Source organism: Camarhynchus parvulus, chromosome 2, assembly GCF_901933205.1.
Source record: "Camarhynchus parvulus chromosome 2, STF_HiC, whole genome shotgun sequence".
Lineage (NCBI taxonomy): Eukaryota > Metazoa > Chordata > Aves > Passeriformes > Thraupidae > Camarhynchus > Camarhynchus parvulus.
The window spans coordinates 79,860,663-79,882,960 of record NC_044572.1 but is presented as its reverse complement, the minus strand read 5'-3'; the positions used below and the strand labels follow the sequence as shown (position 1 = coordinate 79,882,960).

At 37.8% G+C, this 22,298-nt stretch overlaps 1 protein-coding gene across 7 annotated transcripts in view; it reads right to left on the bottom strand.

Annotated features, from left to right (window-relative positions):
• Positions 1-22,298, bottom strand: part of CTNND2 (catenin delta 2) — a 636,038-nt gene that overhangs the window by 24,301 nt on the left and 589,439 nt on the right. For 5 of the 7 annotated variants that reach the window (XM_030971656.1, XM_030971657.1, XM_030971655.1 and 2 more), the window contains 3 exons: positions 13,687-13,897; positions 10,318-10,402; positions 5,124-5,249 (listed from right to left, as the gene is read on the bottom strand). In XM_030971656.1, the coding sequence (XP_030827516.1) occupies positions 5,124-5,249; positions 10,318-10,402; positions 13,687-13,897 (422 nt within the window). The remainder of the gene's footprint in view (positions 1-5,123; positions 5,250-10,317; positions 10,403-13,686; positions 13,898-22,298) is intronic. The other 2 variants (XM_030971661.1, XM_030971658.1) reach the window with 1 other exon arrangement.

Genomic DNA, 22,298 nt, shown 5'->3' with positions numbered 1-22,298 from the left:
ATAAACCAATTCAGAAATTTCTCATTTCTACTTTTTGCAGGAAGAAGTAGCTACAGCTCTCTCATCAAGACAAACTGTATCAGCAAGTAAGGAAGTAAAACACTCAGAACAAAGCACACATACTACAAAAGAGACTCCTTTCAAAAGATAAGGTTTCTTTCTTTTTTAAAGTCTGAAATGGCAGACATATTTAGGGCATTTTTGAATTCCTTTAGCAGTTTTAGGAAGAGAAGAAGGAAGAAATGAGAAGGACTTCCTAGTAGTTTCCCCCCATTATTAGATCATGTAGAACACCAAAGACATGAAAGTAAGATGTTGATGCAGCAGCTTAATATTTCATTGACCTTTGACTAAATTAACATGTACCAGCCATACTGAATACACACTTTTGACCTCCTTGTAGAACCCAGAAGGATGAGAATGGTGATAGTGTCAGTATGGCAACACAGCCAGCAAAGACACCCACTGTTATGCATTGACTATCCCAGCTCAACTATTTACCTCTGAGACAGAAATATGCTGTGACTGACACAGGAATTAACTGATTTCCCTCCCCTCTGTGCTCCATGAGTGTGCTACTACTGCAAGTAAGAGTTCTACTGGTCTGATTCATTTGCAAAGCTGTGAGCAGCCATCCAACACCACTCAACAATTCTGCTCAAGTCTGCTGAGAGGAACTGAGTTTCTCACCCATACTCTTAACTGCACATCTTCTCTGATCTGTGCCTGAACTTAGATATGCAAATATTAAGCATACAAGTTAATGAAATATGACATTTTTTTCAGAATGGTAGAAATCATATTCCTTGAAAGAATTTTGGAGAAAAATATTGACATCAATTAAAAATAGTTTCTCTTTGCATGTATCTTTAAAACACCTTTGAAAGTCTTTAGGAAGATGTCTGGATTTTTTCCAGTATTGTACATATGAATCCATCTATGCATTGTTTGCCATTAACTAATGTAAATTAGTTTTAAAACATTTAATACATTATTTAAATGGACTAAAAATGTTCCCAGTACCAAAAGATATGTAGTTAATCTTCTTAGGTCACTATATTCTATTCAAATATTAAAATCCAATTTTATTCTAAGGTACCATACTTTTGAAAAACATCTGTAGATGTGACCTATGCCTAACCTTCTGGATTCTGGATGCCTCCTCATAGCTCTACCCTAAGGATATTTCAGAAACTTCAGTTATACAACTCCCTTCAGAAAGAAGGCTTTAACTTAAAGTACTGACTCCTGGGCTGCATTTTAAATTTTCTTTTCTTCAGAAAAGTTCAAAGGGTGGAGTACTTTGGGGACAGACTTTACGCAAGTATGAGATTAAATTTCTGTCTTCTAAATCTGTACTTAGCAACCTTAGAGTGGACTTGAGTTTTTAAGTGAACAATACCTCATCATTGCCTTATGAATACGCTAGAGCTTACCATGAGACCCAGCACCAATGCTGAGGATGCTTCAGTGTCACATATATATGGTGCACCCTGGAGAATTGTTCGGATAAACTTTGATTCTCTACTCATTTGTTTAGCACCTCTTGAATCTAGTAGATTTTGGATGAGAATGGAGCCAGCTTCCATGCTCTCCTTAGTGATTATCTGGATGAATTACTGCTAAATTTGGTTGTTGAATTATTGCTTGCTACAATGCTCAGTGCTAAAGGGAAGTACTATTATGCCCTTAGCACCCTCAGGGGAAAAGCAACAGTCAACTATAGCTGTAGATACTTTCTAAGCACACAATTAAAACCATTAAGGTTTATTTCTTTACATATTCCCAACTCTCTTTGTTTGGACATAGAATCACAGAATCTCCTGAATTAGAAGGGAGCTGTCAGAATCATTAAGTCCAACTCTCGCTCCTGCACCTGACACCCAAAGGTCACACCATGTGCCTGAGAGCATTGTCCAAACCCTTCTTGAGCTCTGTCAGGCTCAGTGCTGCAACCACTTCCCTGGGGAGCCTGTTCCAGTGCCCAATCATCGTCTGGGTGAAGAACCTTTCACAATATCCAACCTATGGGTATTGTGGGCACCATACTTAAAGGCAGGGTCCTCTAAATCTAATCTGTGGTTGTGTTCAAGTTTTACATCAACAGAGTCCATTTGTGTATACATGTACATGTATGTACAGAAAGGTATTTACCACCAAACACACAGATATGTTGTTCAATAGACACACAAGTATTTGCAAAAAAAAAAAACCAACCCATTAGTTTTGCTCTAATTCTGCTCAATTATCATACCTGATATTTTAAAATCTCATTCATTATTGAAATAGTACAAGTAAGGGCAGGTCTGTTTTCATGAAAAATGATCACTGGTATTGAATTTTCAGTTCAGCCCAGACTATCTTAGATTACTATTAATATTTTCAATATCAACATAGACATGGAAAATGTTTTAGAGAGAAACATGTAAATACTGAAACATAACTAAAGGAATGGTAGGTGATACTGCATAGTAAAAAATCTTTGTTGAGGGCATCACAAAAATTTTGACTATGTAAAATGCAAAATTATTAAAATAAATTATGATTATTAGTATATAGTAAAAAATGAAATCCATAAGGGTAAAACATTTGAGAACATCTCCTTCCAATAACTGATGTTGAAACAAATAATTTGATATTCCTCCATGTATTGCCATTGTGATATAGGTAAGAACATGAATAGTTTGCATTGCAAAATGTTTTTTACCCTCTCTAGGCCATGCAAAGTGTATTTTTATAATAGTAATCACTTGCTATCTTTCTAGTACTGTTTGAGATTGTTAATAAACTGAAAATTAGAAGGACTACAAAAAAAATTACTTGAGATGATGAAAAAGCCAAGGAAATCAGAACATATTCACTTGACACCACTAGTGAAATGATAATTATGAGCATTAAAAGGAAATCAAAACAACATTGTTTGACTTAGCATTTTGTAATATTTTGTTTTTTTAAAAATTGTTCTTCTTAAAAAAGTAGCCAAAAGATTTTGAATAGTAGCGCAGATAGGTGAAAACAAGACGTGTTTTGACAAATGATGAGATTTTTCTGTCTCTATTTTTAAAAATTCAGGAGTGGTTTTTACATCACTTTTTACCTGTGTGAATACTCCTGACTACTTCTGCATAAGCCAAAGAGTTTGCCTCTATATGTCAGTTCAATTTATTTGCACAATTTCCCCTTTAGGATTCATGATTTTTCTCATGATATGTAAATTCCTATTGTGCAGACAAATAGGGTGCTATTCAAGCAGGCAATTGGCAATCAAAAAGCCAGAAATGTTAAAATTTTCTTGCCAAAGGTTTGAATGATTCTTAAAAAAACAATCCCTGGGAAGGTTTATGCAATCAAAAGAGGAAATAATTTAAATGGTGAATTTATATGGTGATGCTGCCTAGGGAAAATTATGTTGAAAAAGTAACATCAGGGTAAAAAAGAAATTCCAGACTCTCATATCATTGCTCACTGAAGAGGTTCTCGTGTCTCTAAGAAATAATGTGAAAAGATTATCATATTATTCTTTGCTCTGCAGCAACTACCTGTTATTTGCTGCACAATACAAAATATGCCTTTGTTTTAATGATGAAATTCCTCATATTTTTGTGTGCATTGGGATAGGCAAACCTATCTGACATGAATACTGGAAAGTAATATTCAGCATAAAATGCAGAATTAGGAATGCACACACACACAAATCAGTAATGCTAACATTTTCTCTAGTAACGAACCTAATGACAATTTCAGGATTCAGTATTTCGCAAGATTGCCAACTGATAAAAAGCCACATTTAAAATGCTCAACTAAAGGCAAATTGCATGTTCCTTAAGAAAGAAAAAACAGATGCATACATTTGTAGACTATAACTCTTTTGCTATATTGGTTACAGAATCTCTTTCTACTAAAATTAATCAGATGATACTTTAAACAGGCCTGACAGTATTTTACTTCGGCAAAAAATTTCCACATTTCCTTTATTTGAAGTCAAATTAGGACTTTACCTAGTTCCTAAGCAAAAGAAAGTTCTGTAATATATCAGATGATGAAATGCTGGGTGTTTTAACTATATTCCTGTTAGCTAAAGATGAAAAGGATTTACCCTAACCTTGAAAGATATTTACATCTGGAGTGTTTAAATGAGGTCTTCTCTGATGTCTTCTCTTTTCCAGGCAAACGTAGTACAAAAAACCAAAAAGATGAAAGAAATAGCATAGCTACCATGTTCTGCGGGGCCAGAAAAACATGTAAATTCCAATTTCCTCTAAATATTTCATCAGAGATAATATACAGACATATATGTATGACTGTATATATAGGTCTGTATAATAAATAAATAAATAAATAAATAAATAAATAAATAAATACACACACACACACATACACACACATGCATAACGCACAGACATAAACACAGTCACTCCATGGACTTACTAGGATGTTGTACAAATGCAGAAGGCAATTTGGTTTTGCCGTAACGCCACAAAGTAATATTTTATTATGGAAAAAAAAAAAAAGGCCAGTCCAGCTAATTCACATCAATAATTCTGTCTGAAGGAAAAATATATTATCAATCTTAATAAAGATTTCGAAAATTAGCATTTTAAGAATTTCATTGGCTCTTGGACACTGATTTTCTACAGATGTGCCAGTTTACCTAGGACCCCTTATTGAAATGTACAGTCGTTTTTTTTTAAAGATGTTATTGTGCCAGAAAACAAAGCAATGTGCTTGATAAATTTAAAATGCTGTTGCAACATAGTGCTTATCAGCCGCCTCCTTTCTCTTTGAAAGGTTGAGACAATCAGGAAAGAGATCAAAGAAATGCTAGAAGGATTGTCAGGGAACTGGATTTAATGCACTTGTCCCTCTCATTGCTATGTGCTGTCCTCAGAGAGAGCAGAACTCTGCACACCTTCCTTGCAGGTACTCTCCTAACTGAAGCGAGGCACTTTCCTCACTAGAACCTACAGGGTTCAGTGAATTACACTGTGCAACTTAAGAACATATTCTCCAGTCAGGCTTTGTTACTTTTGATTCACAGGTCTCCTGAAGAACTGCTTTGGGTACAAATCTCAGTATGCATGAAATACAACAATTCAAGACTGGTCAGCTGACAGCCAGAATACCTGGGTTGGGGAATAGATTCTGGTTTCTTGGCTCTGGGAGAGAGTATGCTGAGCGTGCCATGACCCAGAGTCGTGGGTTGGTGAAAATCCTCTGTCATCAGTCACACTGAAGCTTGGGGACGCCCACTGCCATAAATCAATCAATCAGTCAATCATTTATTGATCAGGTACTTGCATTTTCATAGTTAATATAAAAATGGGCTCTGGACAATGCCTTCTCTATAATGATACTTTAGCTTCATATTACAGAAGGAGGTTTATCTTAAATTAATTCATCCTTTTTCTAAGAGGGTGACATATTAATCTGAAAAAGCTTTTGCCAATTGTACAGAAATAAATTAAGCCCCGCTGAAAGATCAGCACTGCAAAGTACATATGCTCATGAATAATCTGAACACATGAATAGTTCCTTCAAGATAAGCCACTATTTTTTGAGGAATTATTATGCTCTGGATTTAGAATTTAGATCTTTAATGTATGGTTTAAGTTCTGCACAGACCTTTTCACTAGATAAATTTAACCTAAACCAGCTTCCTTTTGGGGGATGTCTGACTGATAATAATAACCTTACCAGAAGAAAATCCAAATGATGTGTCCCAAGTTTACATGATTGGACATTGTAATTAACATTTTTAAAAGGTGAGTAGGTATATTTTATTTAAGAAAAGACTTTAGATTCCAAAAGTCCCTGAGACTAAGATTTTGAATTTTAATGCTGTCAATTTTCATGGAGCATTTAGTCATAAAGGACTTCTCATAAAAGCCATCCTATTATTCTGAAAGTCACATGAAAAGCAAGTCTTTTTCTATACTCACATGGCCTTAACTGCTAAGAAGACTTCAGGCAATTCTATCTATTTTTTCTGACCAATGACAGACGAGGCCATCTTCAGAGTGACTCCATTAAAAGTCTATCACAAAAGTATCCCTGCTGTAAATGGCACAGTACAAGCTGAAGGACAACTGCCCTGTACAGCCTCCCTGGTTTCCAACACTGGGTGGCATTTTTATTCAGATGGCAGGTGAATGGGACAAACATCTCTAATATTCTGTGCAGAACAGAAACCTACCACAATAAATTGGTAAGAAAAATATTTTCTATGAATTCATCATGACCTCTACTTACATACTGGAAGACAGAGTAAGTGTAAACATAATGATAGAATGTAAACATATTTTGTTGGAGCCTAAGTGGTTAGGCAAAGCAAACCAATTAACAGAAAACATATTCTTCCTGACAGTTCCTCCAGCTCTTTAATACTACACACATTTAATGCTAATTGAAGCTTGTTTTTAGCTAATAAATTTTCTTTCATGTTAAGCTCATTTAGCACAACCCTTTTGCTCAAATTTCCTCATGTAATTTAACAAGCTATCTGTATTTAAGAGTAGTTGGTGATTTTCTTGAATTTTGACATAGAGAAGAGTTTACCAGCTAATGGAAGTTTGCTCTCTTTATAGACACACCTGTATTTTCTCAGGTGTCCCCAAACATTCAACCAGTGAATACCCTAGAGACTGGAGCAGGGACAGCGATACTGAGTCAAAAATAGGTGCCTTGAAAGAAGCCATGTAGTAGCTCTTAAAAGGCTTAGCATAAATGGGGCAGGATCTCTCTTTCTGGATGCTGTAAGCAGCACTTATTTCTCCTGCTAACTCTATAATACAGGTTGCTAAGACACTTGAAGAGGACAGGTGTACCAGGAGTCTGAAGCGTAGGAACAAGCTGCAGGATAGGTCCTGTACCTTGTTTTTCCGACATGTTGAGCCACTGATCCACCCATGGGGCTTTGGGCCATGGGACCCTTAAGGATGTGTGAAAATCAGATTTTAAGTAATTTGGAACAGACTCATGAAAACAGAGACAGATTAATGATCATTTATGATTATATGTCTTACTTGTGAAAATGATGATATTGTCTTCGGGAGACCATATTTCCTCTACTGATGAAAAATGACATCACCTCCTTTCTAGAAATTAATCACACTAAATAATCTAATCACTGTCTATATGTGACTAAACCTGAACATTGTTTTCCTTTTGGTGGACTTTTTCAGACTAGATTTCTGTACCAGCTATTGCTTGTAAATTAAGCAGTATTTCCAATGAGTTCTTGCATGATGCAGGACCTGCAACTTTTGGGGTGGCTGGCAACTCCGTCATTTCAAGACTAAATTAACAGCTTCCTCTTTGTCTGTCAAGCCTTCATTTTTTTTGCTACAGTTTTAGGACCAGAAATATTTATGCATTTTATAAGTTTTCCTTGCTGGACTGTGTTAGGATAGTGCCAACTTAACCACATCAGGGAGCAAAATTTATTTTTTTCCCCTCAAAGCACAAGCCTACAGAGGACTATGTAACACTATTGCCTCACTCACAGATCTGAATGCTGTTTACTTGCTATGTCTTTTCCATGTCAGCCCAGCCTAAAGAGTCTGTGTGTCCCAGTAAAGCCACAACACAGCTTCCTTGACCTGGAAATCCCCAGACACTGGATAGAACCTGCCAGTGCAGGGTACAGGTTGTGGCATGGCTCTGCAAACACAGTGCATAAGATATTGTGGACTTAAAGAGCATCCACACCAATTCCCAACTCTGGATTTCTGTCAGTGCAGTTTATCTTCTGCTGGCTGTAGGATGTTCCTTGCAATGTTGAGCAAAATTAGAAAAATTAAAGAGTTTTAGTACTTTTGATGATCCAGTTATAGTTGGACTAAATATATTGACTGCTACTGTATCAGCAGTAAACAGGTATTGCCTTCTTTGCCCATTAATACAAAGAATAATACTTCTATTAATTTTACAACTTCTTACCTTATTGTGAACATGTAGCTCTAAAATATACCACAATTCAAACTATTTGGTTATATTGTTTCTCAAACAGAAGATAAGTGTTGCTGCTTTCAGCTAACTATAATGGGATGCTTGCAATTTCCTTGTATTACAATACAAAATTGTGTCTCTGTTGGCCAATTCTTTAAAAGCAATTGTATAGATACTTTGGTATATGGGAGCAAATTGCTGATGGTTATGCAATGGGATTTACCTGCACTTCAAAAAAAGGCTGCGCAAGTGCAAGATACTGCAAATGCTGATCTCATTACACTCTACGTTCACTCATTTTTACTGGTACATATATATTTTAATGGGAGAAAACAAATATTGCATTAATCCAGTATCTTTATATTACATAAGTAGCTGACTATTACTGTAATGCAAACTTCTCTAATTTCCTGTCATAAAACCATTGCCATTGCCTTCTAAGCAGTGGTTAAACTCAGACAGACAGCCTAAGAGTCAGCCTATTACAGGCAAGTTTAATAAATATTATAATTTTATAAAGATTATTGTATGTATTTCAACAAAAAGGAGTATTTAAAATTAACTATCTGAACATTTTATTAAAAGAAACCATATTTATACAAGGCTTAACAGCACATATAATGGCATGTAAATAATATACAAATATGTAGGAGAGACTGACCTTCATTTTAAGATTTTGTGTAGGAGTTAAATAATATAGATATTAATACAATTCTCTTCCTGATAATATAGATTATCTGTCTGCTATGAGTGTCTGGGAAGCTACCTCTAAAACTAGCCTGCCCTATTTTCCATATCACAAGTATGTATTTGTGGCCATGGAAAATGCTGTTGTAAGCATGCAAGGTACTTAGTACCTGAGCATGCTTAGTATGTAAGTCCATCACCAGCAGTCACACCAGCAGCCAACAGTGTCCCTTAGGTAGCAATAAACTCAGCAGCCACACAGCACAAACATTATTACCTCCTGCATGGAGCAACCCCAGAAACTGCTTTTCCATGATGGCATATATATACAGACAGAAGGCTGGACACGAGCCAGATATTGTAAGAACCTCTAAGTGATTACAGTGCAGAACAGCTCAGCCTCTACAGTGCAGCCACCCACAAGCACAGAAGTCAGGCTATGCACACTTCCAGTATGTTACTGCCTTAGATCAAGAAAAGCCTGCTCATGTTTGCTCCCATCCCTTAATGGGACAGTTGAGGACCAGCTTGTTACTTGGAACGTCTTCGCATATGGTATCCCTAGGGCTGCCAAGGATGACTGAAAATACTGGAAGTGAACAATGGGAGAGACTCAACAATCATCTTCCTCACTCCTCAGACTTGACACAAGCAGGGCTGAGGCATGCAAAAGAACAGCATTTCACACAGAAGGTCAGCTTCTGCCAGCTTGAGAATTGGTGCATACATTTCATGTAACTAAGCTATTTTCTTGTGCAGAATAAGTACAACACAGACCACACCATTGTGAACTTTCCCTCCTTCACAATCCTTATGCCTCAGCCTTACCTACGGCCTGAACTGAACATGCCACATGAAGTCTTAGCTCTCCCTGATGAGATTCCAAATAAAAGTATCACTCACATAAGATGTGACATTCCAAGCAAGAAGACATTGAAGAACTAAATCTGCAGGCTGATACTCACATGGAACAATGGAATGGAATTCAGTTTGGAAATATTCAGCAAGAATTACTGTAAATGTTTCCATTTACTAAGTAGACACATGTTAAAAAAGCTATATAGAATCTTGTTTCACATTGTTGTATTACTCTACTGCAATTCATTTCCAAGAGGTTAGCAGGCCTATGGGAATGGCATGGTACTATGGACTCAACAGGCTGAAAACCAAGTATATGGTGCCACTGTCTGCTGGCTGATTAGAAACAAAGCTATAGGTTTCTGCCCAGCTCCATATGTAGCTGGTCCCTAAGCACCTCTCCTTCAGATACTCTTGTTTACAATCTCATGAGGAAATTTGGGAGCTGAAGGGCTGGAAATCTGGTAATCTCCTTAGAAACACGAGGAGGTGTAAGAAAGACTGTTTCAGTAGGAGAGCTTATATACGTTTGTCCAGTGAACAGAGGATTTCACTCTCCAGGGCTGTCAGATCCAGCACCTTTTGTATGAATTTATTTCAAAACCAAATTCACATCTACTTTTCACCACCACACATGTTTTCAAAGGGCATTTTTATGTTAAAAGTAGAAATTAAAGAAAAAATATGAACTCCAAGTATCTGAAACTTTAAACTCCAAGTGAATTTCCAATTACATACACAAATATTTTGGTCTAAAGTCTCTCAGCCCCCAAATTTGGGTAACAGTATGAAAGATAATAAATCTAGAAAAAACCCAAGCCTTACCTTCTTGTAGAGACTTCTCAGGTCTCTGTACTGCCACATACTATTGAGGACCTGAGATGCTGCTTTCACCACTTTAGGCGAATGCCTGTTACATACATACATTTAAAAGGGAGAGAGAGAGAAAGAAAGAGTGAGAAAGAGACTGTTAAATAAAGGATACCATTCATTCCAATTTTCAGATGCATTGCTACAGATTTAAACTTTTCCATTTCTCACAAATGAAGTGTGTTTCAAGTATACTCAAGTTTCAAGTATATTCAAGTAAGATCTTTGCTTGGCATCTTGGAGACCAAGGTGTTTTTAGGCAAGGGCAAGATATCTCTATAGTAATAATCAATCAGTGAGGGGAAAAAAAACTTGTGCATCTCAGTACACACAGGGATTTCTGCTGAGAGCATAGTAAGAGGAATAGGAGGTAGCAATTGGTAAAATTGTTGAGGACCCAACTGGCATTATGTACATCTAAGATATGCTACAACTTTTGGCATAAAGGACAAGGAGACAGAGCAGAATTTCTTTCTTTGCTGAACTCTAGCTCAGGACAGTGTGCTCAACTCACTTAGCTCCTCTCAGCAGTGGCCAAAAGAAACTCTAGATGGGTGATGAGCACTGGTTTTGAAATGTATAGCCAAGATGCAGAAATACAACTGATTACAAAAAGTTATGATAAATTTCATTAGGAATCCAAATGTGGACTAGGATTTTGCTCACACCATTATCCTTTAATGACAGGAATACAATGTGGTGTTGAAAACCATGTAACTTCACATGGTATTTCCCTTCACAGAAGTTTTGAAAGAAGATCTAAACTATTGTTACAATCAGCTGGTATCATATAATCCTGCTGGAAAAGGTAATTAAAAAAATCTAAAAAAAAAAAAGGGTCAAATAGAAAAGGACCAGGAAGATAACCCAGCCCATTAAGGAAGCATACATTGTGCAGAATCAAAAACACATATAAAGCAGTAGAGCACTAGAAAACCTTGCAAAGGCCGAAGTCCAGAGTGAGGGTTGATGGAGTCTGGGGCAGTCATTGATGTGATTTATGTTTTACTCAGAAGAGGCATATGGTTTGAAAGATCAAAGAGAAACCAGAAAGCCAGAAGCAATCCTAAGTTGCTGCTTTGGGCAGGGGCCAGGCTTTGGTTCATTCTGTGACTTGTGAGAAGAATCACTGGTAGGCTGACATACAAGCTGGCAAAATGCTGTTATGACACAACTGATTTATTAATACAACATTTCCCTAGTAATTTATTTGGTGCTTCTTTCCCCACTTCTATTCCATTTCTCACCCAGAGTAGAGCAGTAGGTGGGTAATTGGTGAGTAAACAGGGTTTTGATAAACCCTTTCAAGCATAATTCTTTTTATTATACTTCCAGCTGTACTGGCTAGTGGGGTGCTGATAAGCATGGAGCAACCAGGAAAATAACTGTGCCAACCACTCCATGAGTATTGAGGAGAGGCAGGAGCTATGTGAAGCTGATATGGGCTTGGCCAATATAAATAACCTTCTGAATGCCAGTTCTCTCATGTGGTCATACAGACTGTTCAAGCCCTGGGCATATTCCAAAGGCTATCAGGGCCAGCTCCACACTACTGGCACTGATACCTACCAGGATGCATGGCCAGTTCAGTATCCTGCACATTCAGAAGCAGTTGCTTCACACTGGACAAAATGACTTCATACAGAAGTGATTTACTGTATTAAAGTGAGCATGTTAGAATTTTCTATCAGTCCAACAACCAGCAATTTCGGTTTTCAAACAATGAATTACCTGTAAGAAACCAAACCAAACCAACAGCACACAGTACTGACATTTCTGAAAGCTGAAAAATTGAACTTTTACTTAAGATGGGCATTTGCAGCACTGTGTGTTGACAGGTTTTCTTGTTCTAGAACTGTGTAACTTGTAAAAATAATAACATGGGACTGCGGGTCAAAGTACTTGCGAGGAGGGATACATATCATGACTTGGAAGGGCATTTTGGAATTACTGTGCTCTAGATTAATTAGAAATAGATGTCTTTCACAGTTATGAGGTATATTCACACAGGGAATTATGCCCTTGGATCCTCCTAAAACTGCTCATGATATTTCAAAAATTCCAGACTTAACAGGTATTCTTTACCAGATAATGAACAGGTAGACAGATGCATTATTCTGAGGAAATACACATTCAACTTAAGAGAAATGGATATGAACCTGCTTGCAATGTCAGGACATTTGATCTAGAAAATGTATTAAAAAAATTTAGGTAGATTCAATAATAACAAACTGCAAATATAAATAAATTGGCAGAGCATGGGGAGATCCCACAGCTGGAATCACATACTTGGTCACACTACTTTTTACCCCTTACAATTTGAATGCAAGAATGTTTCAATAATGAATTTGGTATGAAAGGAAAAGAGTGACAATAGAGGAAAAGAAATGCGATTAGATTATATTGGCAATGCTCTGATCACAGAGGCGAGCATAAGTTCTCATACCAAATGTAGGGTGCATAAATCTTTCCTTCAGGTTGTGGCCTGGCTTTGTGGGGCTCTTTAAGAGCTCTGATGCTGCAGTAGGCTGTGTGATGACAGCTCCGAGTAGCTGGACTGATGGGTTTTGTACACTACAGTGAAGGCTTTTTGTTTTCAAACTGCCATAGTCCCATTGCACTATACTTCATCAGGTTGACAAATATGAGAACCAGGCTATCTGTTTTAGGCAAAAGAAGGATAAAGAGTGAACTCTTCATGAAGAGTGTGTACATAGCCAAACAGACAAGATGAAACCATAGCTGTTCTGAAAATGTCACAGTTGTGTGCAAGACATTTTTTTGCCTCACAAAGCAGCCTAAAGGCTCTCTCAGAAGCAACCAGTCAGAAAATCCATGGATCTACTACCAAGCTGGAGGCAGGGAAAAGGGTGCTGTAAAGAGAGACAGTGACTTTACATTCTTCACTCCTAGATCAAGAGAAGCAGTACCAGAACTGTGGTGAGGTCCTTCCTTTCAAAGGACCCCTCCACCCGCATGTCATGCCTTGTGCAGGGTGCTATCCAACCACTCTGATCCCTAATGTTTATCGGGATCTTCTGCAATTGCTTAGAGGTAGGGTTTACTGTAGATAATTACTCTTTCTTAAAATGCACATGGACTGCACTCCCTGCACGGTGGATGGCACATCAAAAATAAACCAAAGCAGAGAGAGACTTTTGGTATTGGCATTGTCTGATTCTTATCACCCTTTGTGCTGGGCATGTGGTATCTGTTGAAACTAAAGGATTCAACTTGCGATTGCACAGAGAAGGCAAACACACTCAGGACTTGTAATAACTGCTGGAGAGGTTAAAAAGGTGCAAGGTGATTTGCAAAACATACTTGTCTCCTTTACTCTTAGATATGCCAACCAGTTTCTCAATGCCGCCCGCGTCCCGTAAGGCCTTGGCATTCTCCATGTTTTTAGTGATGACTTCGTGCAGAGTGCAGCAAATGGCAGTCACGGTGTCATCAGACATGGCCTTGCTCGCTGAGCTGTTGCTGTTGTTAGCGCCTGGCAGTCGGTGGACCAGATCCCTCATGGCATACTTGCCTTTGTTGAAAGAAAACGAAGGGACAATTCAGAAGATACAGCAATGAAGGGTGACGGAGAAGTAGAGGGAAAACATGCAAGACTAAGAGCACCATTTGTGTCATTGCAGGTAATTTAACTGGACACTGATATTCATTTGGAGCAAGTGATATTTACATGATTGCAATGTTCAAGCATTTCACACATTACAGACTCTGTTAATACTTCCATACTGCATCAGAGACTTCTGACATGGCCACATCACACCTGTAAGAGAATGGAACTGTGATGGTAAAGGCCAAGTATACGCACAAAGATAACCTGAATACCACAATTCACAGAACTTGGCAAGTCCTCATCTCTCACCAAACAACTCACAGCTTGTTACCATAAAATGAATGTGCATCAATTGTTGAAACCACAGCAGTGAATGCAAACCCAGTGATGTTGTTATTTGTGAAAAGGTCTTCTCTGAAGACTTCTCCCCTGTACAAAGTTAATTCTATTCTACATGCAGCAATTTAAATGGGTTTAGTAGTGTTTTTTAGACTGTGTTGCTCAAAAGGATGCGATCTTTTTCACACATCCTTAGTTGTATGCACGGTACTGGCCAAAAAAGGAGTCTTTCTAACATCTATTCCAATCTGGCACTTTGCAAGGATTTCCTGAATAAAACACTAACCTCTAGAACTTAAAATCTCCTCAAATGAGAATAATTTTTAAAATGGTCACATCAAACATTTAAATAAAAAGAAATTCTGTATATTATGTTTGGGCTTGATGGTCTTTTCAACCTAAGTGATTCTAAGATGATTATAATTTTTTTATGCTTAAATTAACAGATTTCTTTTTCAAAATTGCACCTAAAAGTCATGCAGTGCTGGTGAAAATAATAAAAAAACAGCTTCTGAGAATATATATCTATGCATATGGCAGGATTAGCACCAGCACAGACACACAAGGAGCCTCACATCAGTTCTAGAGGATTGCTATTATGGTGAATGCTCAATCCTTCAATGTGATAAAGAGAAGATCAGAGAAGGTGAAGGCCTGATGGAATTATTACCGAGGTCAGTGAAGCAACTCTGAATCACCTTCAGTGCAGATGGGCTAGGAATTTGCATACAGCAATCACCATAAGTGTATCATGCAGGATGAAAAGGACAGGAAAATTGGGAAATATAAACATAATTAGTAATCTAATCTACATTACATTTTGTGAATGATCAGGTATGATTATTGTATATAATATGGAAATTTAATCAGATTTTTTTATGATTTAAAAATGTTTATGCAGAGTGTTTATGCATACTTATTAAAAATCTTATTTCTGAATTCAAAATTCAGTTGTTTGTATCCATATTTGAAAGAAGAGGCAAGAGGAAAATCACATCTTTTAACTATCAGACATTCATAATTTTTATTTCTCACAGTTTTGCCTGATGTGGTGGAACTACAGTCAGTCATTTGAACAGAATATTCATAATACAGATAAAAACTTCAATCTCTGTACTGAACTGTTAAAGATTATCAAATAGATTTTGTGGTAATGTGAAGGGTTAGAAAATACTCACTCTATATTATGTAAAAACATTCCTGATTATAAAAAGCATTAGACTGTGTACAAAATGTGTACAGTAAGATTTGAATCTTTCCAGTGTGCTGCAATACAAATACAAATCCTGTCCTCAAACATTTTTATTTCTTTGAACTTAATATTTAATTTACTTGCACTGTAATGATTTTAAGCAATATTATTAATATCAGATGTAGAACAGTTGTTAGCACCTCCTTCTCTTTCATAAATTGTTTGAGCAAACTGAAAACCTTCTTTTCCCCCATACATTTATGAAATATTTGCAGAAAAGTCTGAAATCCTATTTTCACCTGCATCTGTCTGTTCTGTGCAACATGAACACATTAATAGCTGTATATCACTTACAGTGAGTACTTCAGTTTGCAACACATATCAAATTAAGCTGGTGTTTCAAAAGATAAACTATCATTTGATGCAGCTTTTACTCCTCTAGTGCAGTGTCTGCCACTGGTTGGAGTAAGTATAAGTAGATAAATCAGATCAGTGAGACTTTTCTGCTTTACTCTGTGCACACATCCAGAATAGACCATATTCCTTTTTCTTTTTGGGCCTCACTTAAATTGCAAGAGAGCATCTCAGCACCTCAGCCCTCTGGTGGAATCAGTTAATGATGATAATTTCATTAGCAGCCAAAGATTACATCCCAGAACACTGGGTGTAAGGAAATCTGGATGGCTGCCCCAAGCAGATTTCTTTCCTGGAACTAGTCTAGTATTCCAGGCAGTATTCACACCAGTACACATGCCTAGACATGAAGATGCTTCTTAAAACAAAGAAATGCTTTGGAGCTATTAGGGAAAGCTCAGTTGGAAAACTAAAACAGACACAATCAAGCAGGTTATAAGCATTCTGGAAACGCCAATGCTCAGCAGTTCTAACATTTCTGCTGTGCACACCCTTCAGTAAGGCACGAGAAGAATAAGTCAGTATTAAATACTCCAAAACAATAAAACAGGCTTTTTATACATAATGTGTAACAGTGGGATAGTACAGCATTCCTAATTCTGAGCAGTTGTAGTAATTCTAGCCTATTATTACCATTCAATTCTTAATCAGAAGCATATTTGAAGTAAAATATATCCTGAGTGGGTTTGCTAGGTTTTTAAACTGCTTTCCCCTTCTTTCTCCACCAAGAATTGCATCAAATTTAGCCTTTGGATAGCAAGTACTAGAAGACTCACATTTTTTAGATCTAAAATCTAGTTACTGTATTTCATCTGTGGCAGCTGTGCAAGTTGGTGCCCACTTTGGAGACTTCCCTACCAGAACCTGTAACATCAATGCCAGCTCCCCTGCCAGGAGCTGCCTGTTGGGGATACAGGCTTCCCTCTCCCTGCCCTGTCCCCAGGAGGCAGTAAAAGGCAGAACTGGTGCTTCCAACAAAGCTGCTCACCCATGTGGGTGCAGCAACTGACCACAATTCAACAGGCATCATGGTCAAGGACGTCAAAATGTTCTTCCAGAGGTTCACCAAACACAGGTGGCACACCAGCTGGAAGAAGAAGGGAGTGGCTGAGCTACAGAGTTGATCCAAGTCACTGTTTATGTGGGTCCTAAAACCTATTAAGGAGTGTAACTGTTAGCACATTTTCTGTGGTTTAAGTACTTCAAACACTGTGTTAGCTATGTGAAAATATATGAAAAAGCAGGGAATTTGCTTTAATATAGAACTAAGCCATGGAACTTGAAAGTCAAGCATATATAAAGTATATTCTTTATACTGCAAGATGTTTTTCTAAAACTATACATATAGTTAGTTAATAAATCACTGCAGGACATTCACAGAAAAAAAAACCCTGTTAGTTATTGGTCCATTTATCTCAGTTATTCTCCTACTTCTTTACTGCAGACATGAAGAAGAGTCATGTTTTCAACCACCAGCTATAGAAGAAACCTTGCTCTACAGTGGTGTGAATGTGAAGTCCTCCCACAGCTACTGTTGCACCAGCCCAACACAACTGCGATCCCTGACTTCTGCACTGGTGCGTGTTACATTCTGCAGAGCATTTGCACTTAGAATTTTGTTTGTCCGTGTTAAGAGCCCCTTCTGAAAGCAGACTGAAATGTGTAATGGAAACCAATGCTGGAATGTCAGCAACATGTTATCTAGCACCACTATTATCTAGCACTACTGGTAGGAGAGCTGGGCAATTCGGCTTGCAATATAAGAAGCCTTCCTGAATAGAAGAAGTGAGAACTGATGAGGATGCTGGGAAGAGAAGCAGACATGTGTGAGGATTATATTAAAAATAAATAGCCTTGTAATTTTCATTAGGGTCCATGCAGAACTACTTTAATCTACAAACAAATTGATTTTTTAAATTTATTTTTTGTATTTGAACAACATTATACATTGTAAGACCCAAAACTGATTTCAAGCTTTTAAAGAGGATTTACATAATATGATTAAACATAGCCAACAGCTCAACTACGAAAAAAGAAAACGTATTTAATTGTCCAATTTTACTCTTAAAGGAAGGAAGAAAGACATAAAACAGACATAACAGGAAAGGGGCTATCTTGTGGGTGCTTGGAAGAGCATTTTTCTGACACTATACATTTAAAAGTTATTTTTCTAAGATAAGACATCCATCATTTTCATATTAAGAAGGTGATTCATCTAACACCATGCACTAAGTCTATGACTGTAAGAGGACAGCATCTGCTTATTACTTCAACAATGAAGATTTAATGTCTTTTCCTTTGCATGATAAAAGTCTCAGCAGCTTATTACCTGCCTCCATTACTTAATTCAGGAAAATTTTCACATCAGAGGATCAAATAACTGTCCTAAGAATGATTCTGCCTTCAGAGGTAGATTAAACCAGAGCAAAATCATCACAGCTAGGGTTCTACTTCTGGAAATACCTCCCTACTATTGCCTTGAGACAAATTCGCTGCTGTTGTAACATTGTTGAAACCACTTCTATTTTCACTCATCTCTGAATAATGTCTTTGACACATTGGCAAATTTATTAAATAGTTGTGACATGATTCCTAGTTTGAGAGTACAAGATTAGGGAAATTGACCTATTAAAGAAACAAGACACCCCAAACAGATATTAATTCCAACAAAGACCCCTGTCCTAGAGATAGATCTTTTTCTATAAAAGTAATTGTTCACTATTCCTCCCCTCCAAAGATATCCATTAATTCATATCATGTAGCTAGCTAATATAAAAATGGCAAAATGCCACTTTGTTGTGAAGGCGCAGATACCCTATTCCAGAACTACCGGTGCCTATATGTCAGAATATATCTGAATTTTCTTCTCTTCATGCTAACATGTGCACTCCACTGAGACTTACGTGGTTTTGAGCACTTTCACCATCCCTGTGTTTTTAATACTACTCAACTTCAGCGTTTCACAGACTTACGGAAAGAATATGACTGGGAGAGCTTTTATTATTACTTTCAATCATTACTTAAGAAATGTGCCAAAGCTGTCTAGTTAATTTTTATGGAACAGATTTTGGTCTTAAGTCAGTGTATTATTCAACTGGTAGTCTAATACATTAGTGTGTATTCATCACACGACAGCAGCGGCTATATTTGATGATTCATTCCTCCACCGTGCTTTCCCTGTCAGATACCACTGTTCTAAGTGAAATATATTACCACTACTGGCACCTGTGTAGCACCTGGAACTCCCTCAGAGTCTAGCTGTCAGTGTTCCAGAGGAGCCCTGTGCATACTCTGAACACTGGAAATTTTCTAGTACATACTGAGGTGCAAGAGGGAAGGTAAGAGCCCATAAAAAAAGAATTATTATTGCAATATGTAGCAGACTCTGGTCTTGGACAATACAAGTTAAGTTATAGTGTAGGCATCAGAGCAGCAGTCAACCTCATGACATTCCGGAGGGTAAAGGTGTGTTAGTTTGCATAAGGAGATTTTCTATCACCAGTGAAAGACTCGAGGGAGAAAACTTCCCTGAATTTTAAAGACAAAATAGGCTAAGAGATAAGAAATGCTGTCATACTGGGTCTTAGAGCCAAACACGTGCTTTTTTTGGGTGCAGAGTTGGAAGCAAGCCCAAAGAAGCAGGGTAATGCCAGAGCTGCTGAGCCAGGAGTAAAGGCAGCAGATGGAAGGAGACACAAACCTATATCTTTGAAAGCAAAAAAGACTACAGTACTGAGGTTGAGAGACACTTGACCCACTGAGTAAATGATTACTCCTCAGACTTTGGGGAGCAGCAGGAAAGGTGAGTGAAGAGTAAGAAAAAATCGACCTTATGAAGCAATGTTGGTTTATAAAGGTTCGTAACCTTTTGAAGGAAGGTTTATAAAAGAAGACAGAGCAGCACAACCTGAAATAAGGGTCATCAGGCAGCACAGAGTTTAATGCCCTCTCACTCACCACTAAATGACATGACTGTCTCCAGACAGGCTTCCCACTGCAACCACCAACCAGTGACTTTGCTCTCTGCCTGACTCTGAAAGACACAGTCTGTGGCAGTGCCTGCTGCAGGGTACCTTGCATGTGAGGGAAGAGGGACTGCAAGTCCCATAGTTTGCATATAGCAATGCTCTCTTCCCTCTCTCTGGGGCCCCTCATTTGACATGACTGCAGCTGTGGACAGAGCAGGTTTATGATACTCCAAGGTAGGGTCCACTGTCAAACCCCCATGGCCTGGCCTGTGCTGGCTCATGGTCTGTGATGCTGCTCATCACAACGTATCTGTCCCTTTTCCTAAGACCACTGTGCATGAATTGTTACTGGAAGAAGAAAATGGAAAAACCCTGGAGCAGTAGGACTGAAAAGCACGCCCCAAATAGCATGAGCCCCACCACTTCTCCAGGTGTCAGAGAATGGATGATTCTGGATCACTTTGGCATGGAAGTGTAAAAAGAAAAAGGATCAAACCATTTTCAGGTAAATAGGGGGTAATTTATGTGTCCAAATAAATGGGGGCAATGTGGTTTCAAATTCCCTTGGATACTTGAGATACTTGCTCGGTTAGTAGACCTATGGAAGACAAACAGGCTTCTGAAAAAGCACATGTAAACAAAATACCCTTTGGTCCTTAAAGTTTAATGCTTATCTCTAGGCACCTAGATACCATTCTCAATGTTTGGCCAAAAATGCTGATCAGGCACACTCAGGTCCTTTTACTTCTTATGTTAGTGACATGCACAAACATTTGCAACCCGCAGCACTTCAAAATAAAAACGTATTGCACTACATAATGGGAATTGACTATAGTACTGCAATTATTCCTATCCAAAAAAACTATCACCTCAGCTCAATCATTTATAAAGGAAAGAGTGATGAGTTAACTTAAACTGGTTTTAGTAAGCAGCTCAAGCCTTATGGGCTGGAAGCCACTGTTTTAGCTGCTCCATATTAAGCATAACTTGCCTATTAAGCTGGGATAATGAGTACTTTGAGCTAGAGAACAATGCCAGATATAATTTCCTTGCAGTTTTTTTTTAATTTAAATTTTAAGAGTTTGTAGGAGAATTATTATTTGAGAATAAAGAAAGAATAAAAACCATTATACACACATGCCCTCCTGTGCCCCCAAGGATCCAGGTGCACTCTGCTGATGGCTGCTGAGACTGAACAAAGAATCAGGTGGAGGTCTCAGATTCCTTCTTCACTTCAGATAAATGATACACACTTTCAGTTTTTCACCATCTCTGATGACAGGCAGCAAGATTTCCAGACATAAGATTGGTATTTGGTATGGACCACAACAAAGAGGAACAGTATCTTCCCAGATGCATTATATGTGATGTGTCAGTCACTGGTTTTCTTTTTTAAAAATCTTTTTTATCAAGAATAAATTCAGCCATCAGCAGTGCAGCATATAAAGCCCTACAGGGAGCAGGAATAGTCATCTTTTACAGTTTTAGGGAAGAAACCCTTGAAGTACCACAGAGTGATGAAAGCATGTAGAACACTAATAACTGCATGGCAATGTCAGTTGAGATTTGCTTGTAAAAGAATCAAATATCTAAAAGGGTAACCAATATAGAAGCTTTTATCTTTTGAAAAACATTAAAGATGTTGGTTCTATATTTTGCAAAAGGTATGAGGAGAACAAGGAATGACAAAGGGCACATCCATAACAAGGATGAAAGAGCAGCATGTATAGAAACTATCAGCATTGCACAAAGACAAAAGAGAAGCATTTTGGTATTTTGAACCTGAACATGCCATGGGAAATCACAACTGGGTGCAGTGCAATCACCGCTTTTCAGCAATATGCTTTCTCAGACCCTTCACAGATTTTCTTTCCTGTAACAGCATTTTTACCCAGTTACCCTCCTCCTTCAGTCTCTCTGAAGCTTTTCTTTCTGCTTCCAGAAATGTAACTTTTCCATTTTGTATGTTTCCTGCCTCCCTCTGGCTGATTACTTTTCTTGTGTTCAAATCATCTTCTCAGGGCTACCCCCTCTCCCCTCTACTACATGACTAATAATTTTTCTTCCTTGAGCTGCATCCCCTTGAACCTTTGAGTCTTAACTGTGAAGTTTTCATCGTCCTTTGCCATGTCTTGTAAATCTCTGCATCTGCCTTGTTTGCCAAGCTTTTCCAATCTCTCCTCATTTTGGTTTCAATACCTACACTTTGATGGCCATCTAGATGCTGCTTTTGTCACACACCCTGCATTCCCAGTCCCACCCCTACCCACCACAGACTCACACTTTTTAATGTTCTGAACTAAAGGAGAATTTAACTAGTTTGTAAGCACAGATTTTAGACTCAAAAGTACCAGTGTGTTTAAACACTATTGCTCTTGTACTACTCTTGTTGCCTCTCTCGTATATCTCAATTCCACAGGCAGCTATTTGATCTGCTGTTACTTCTAATACT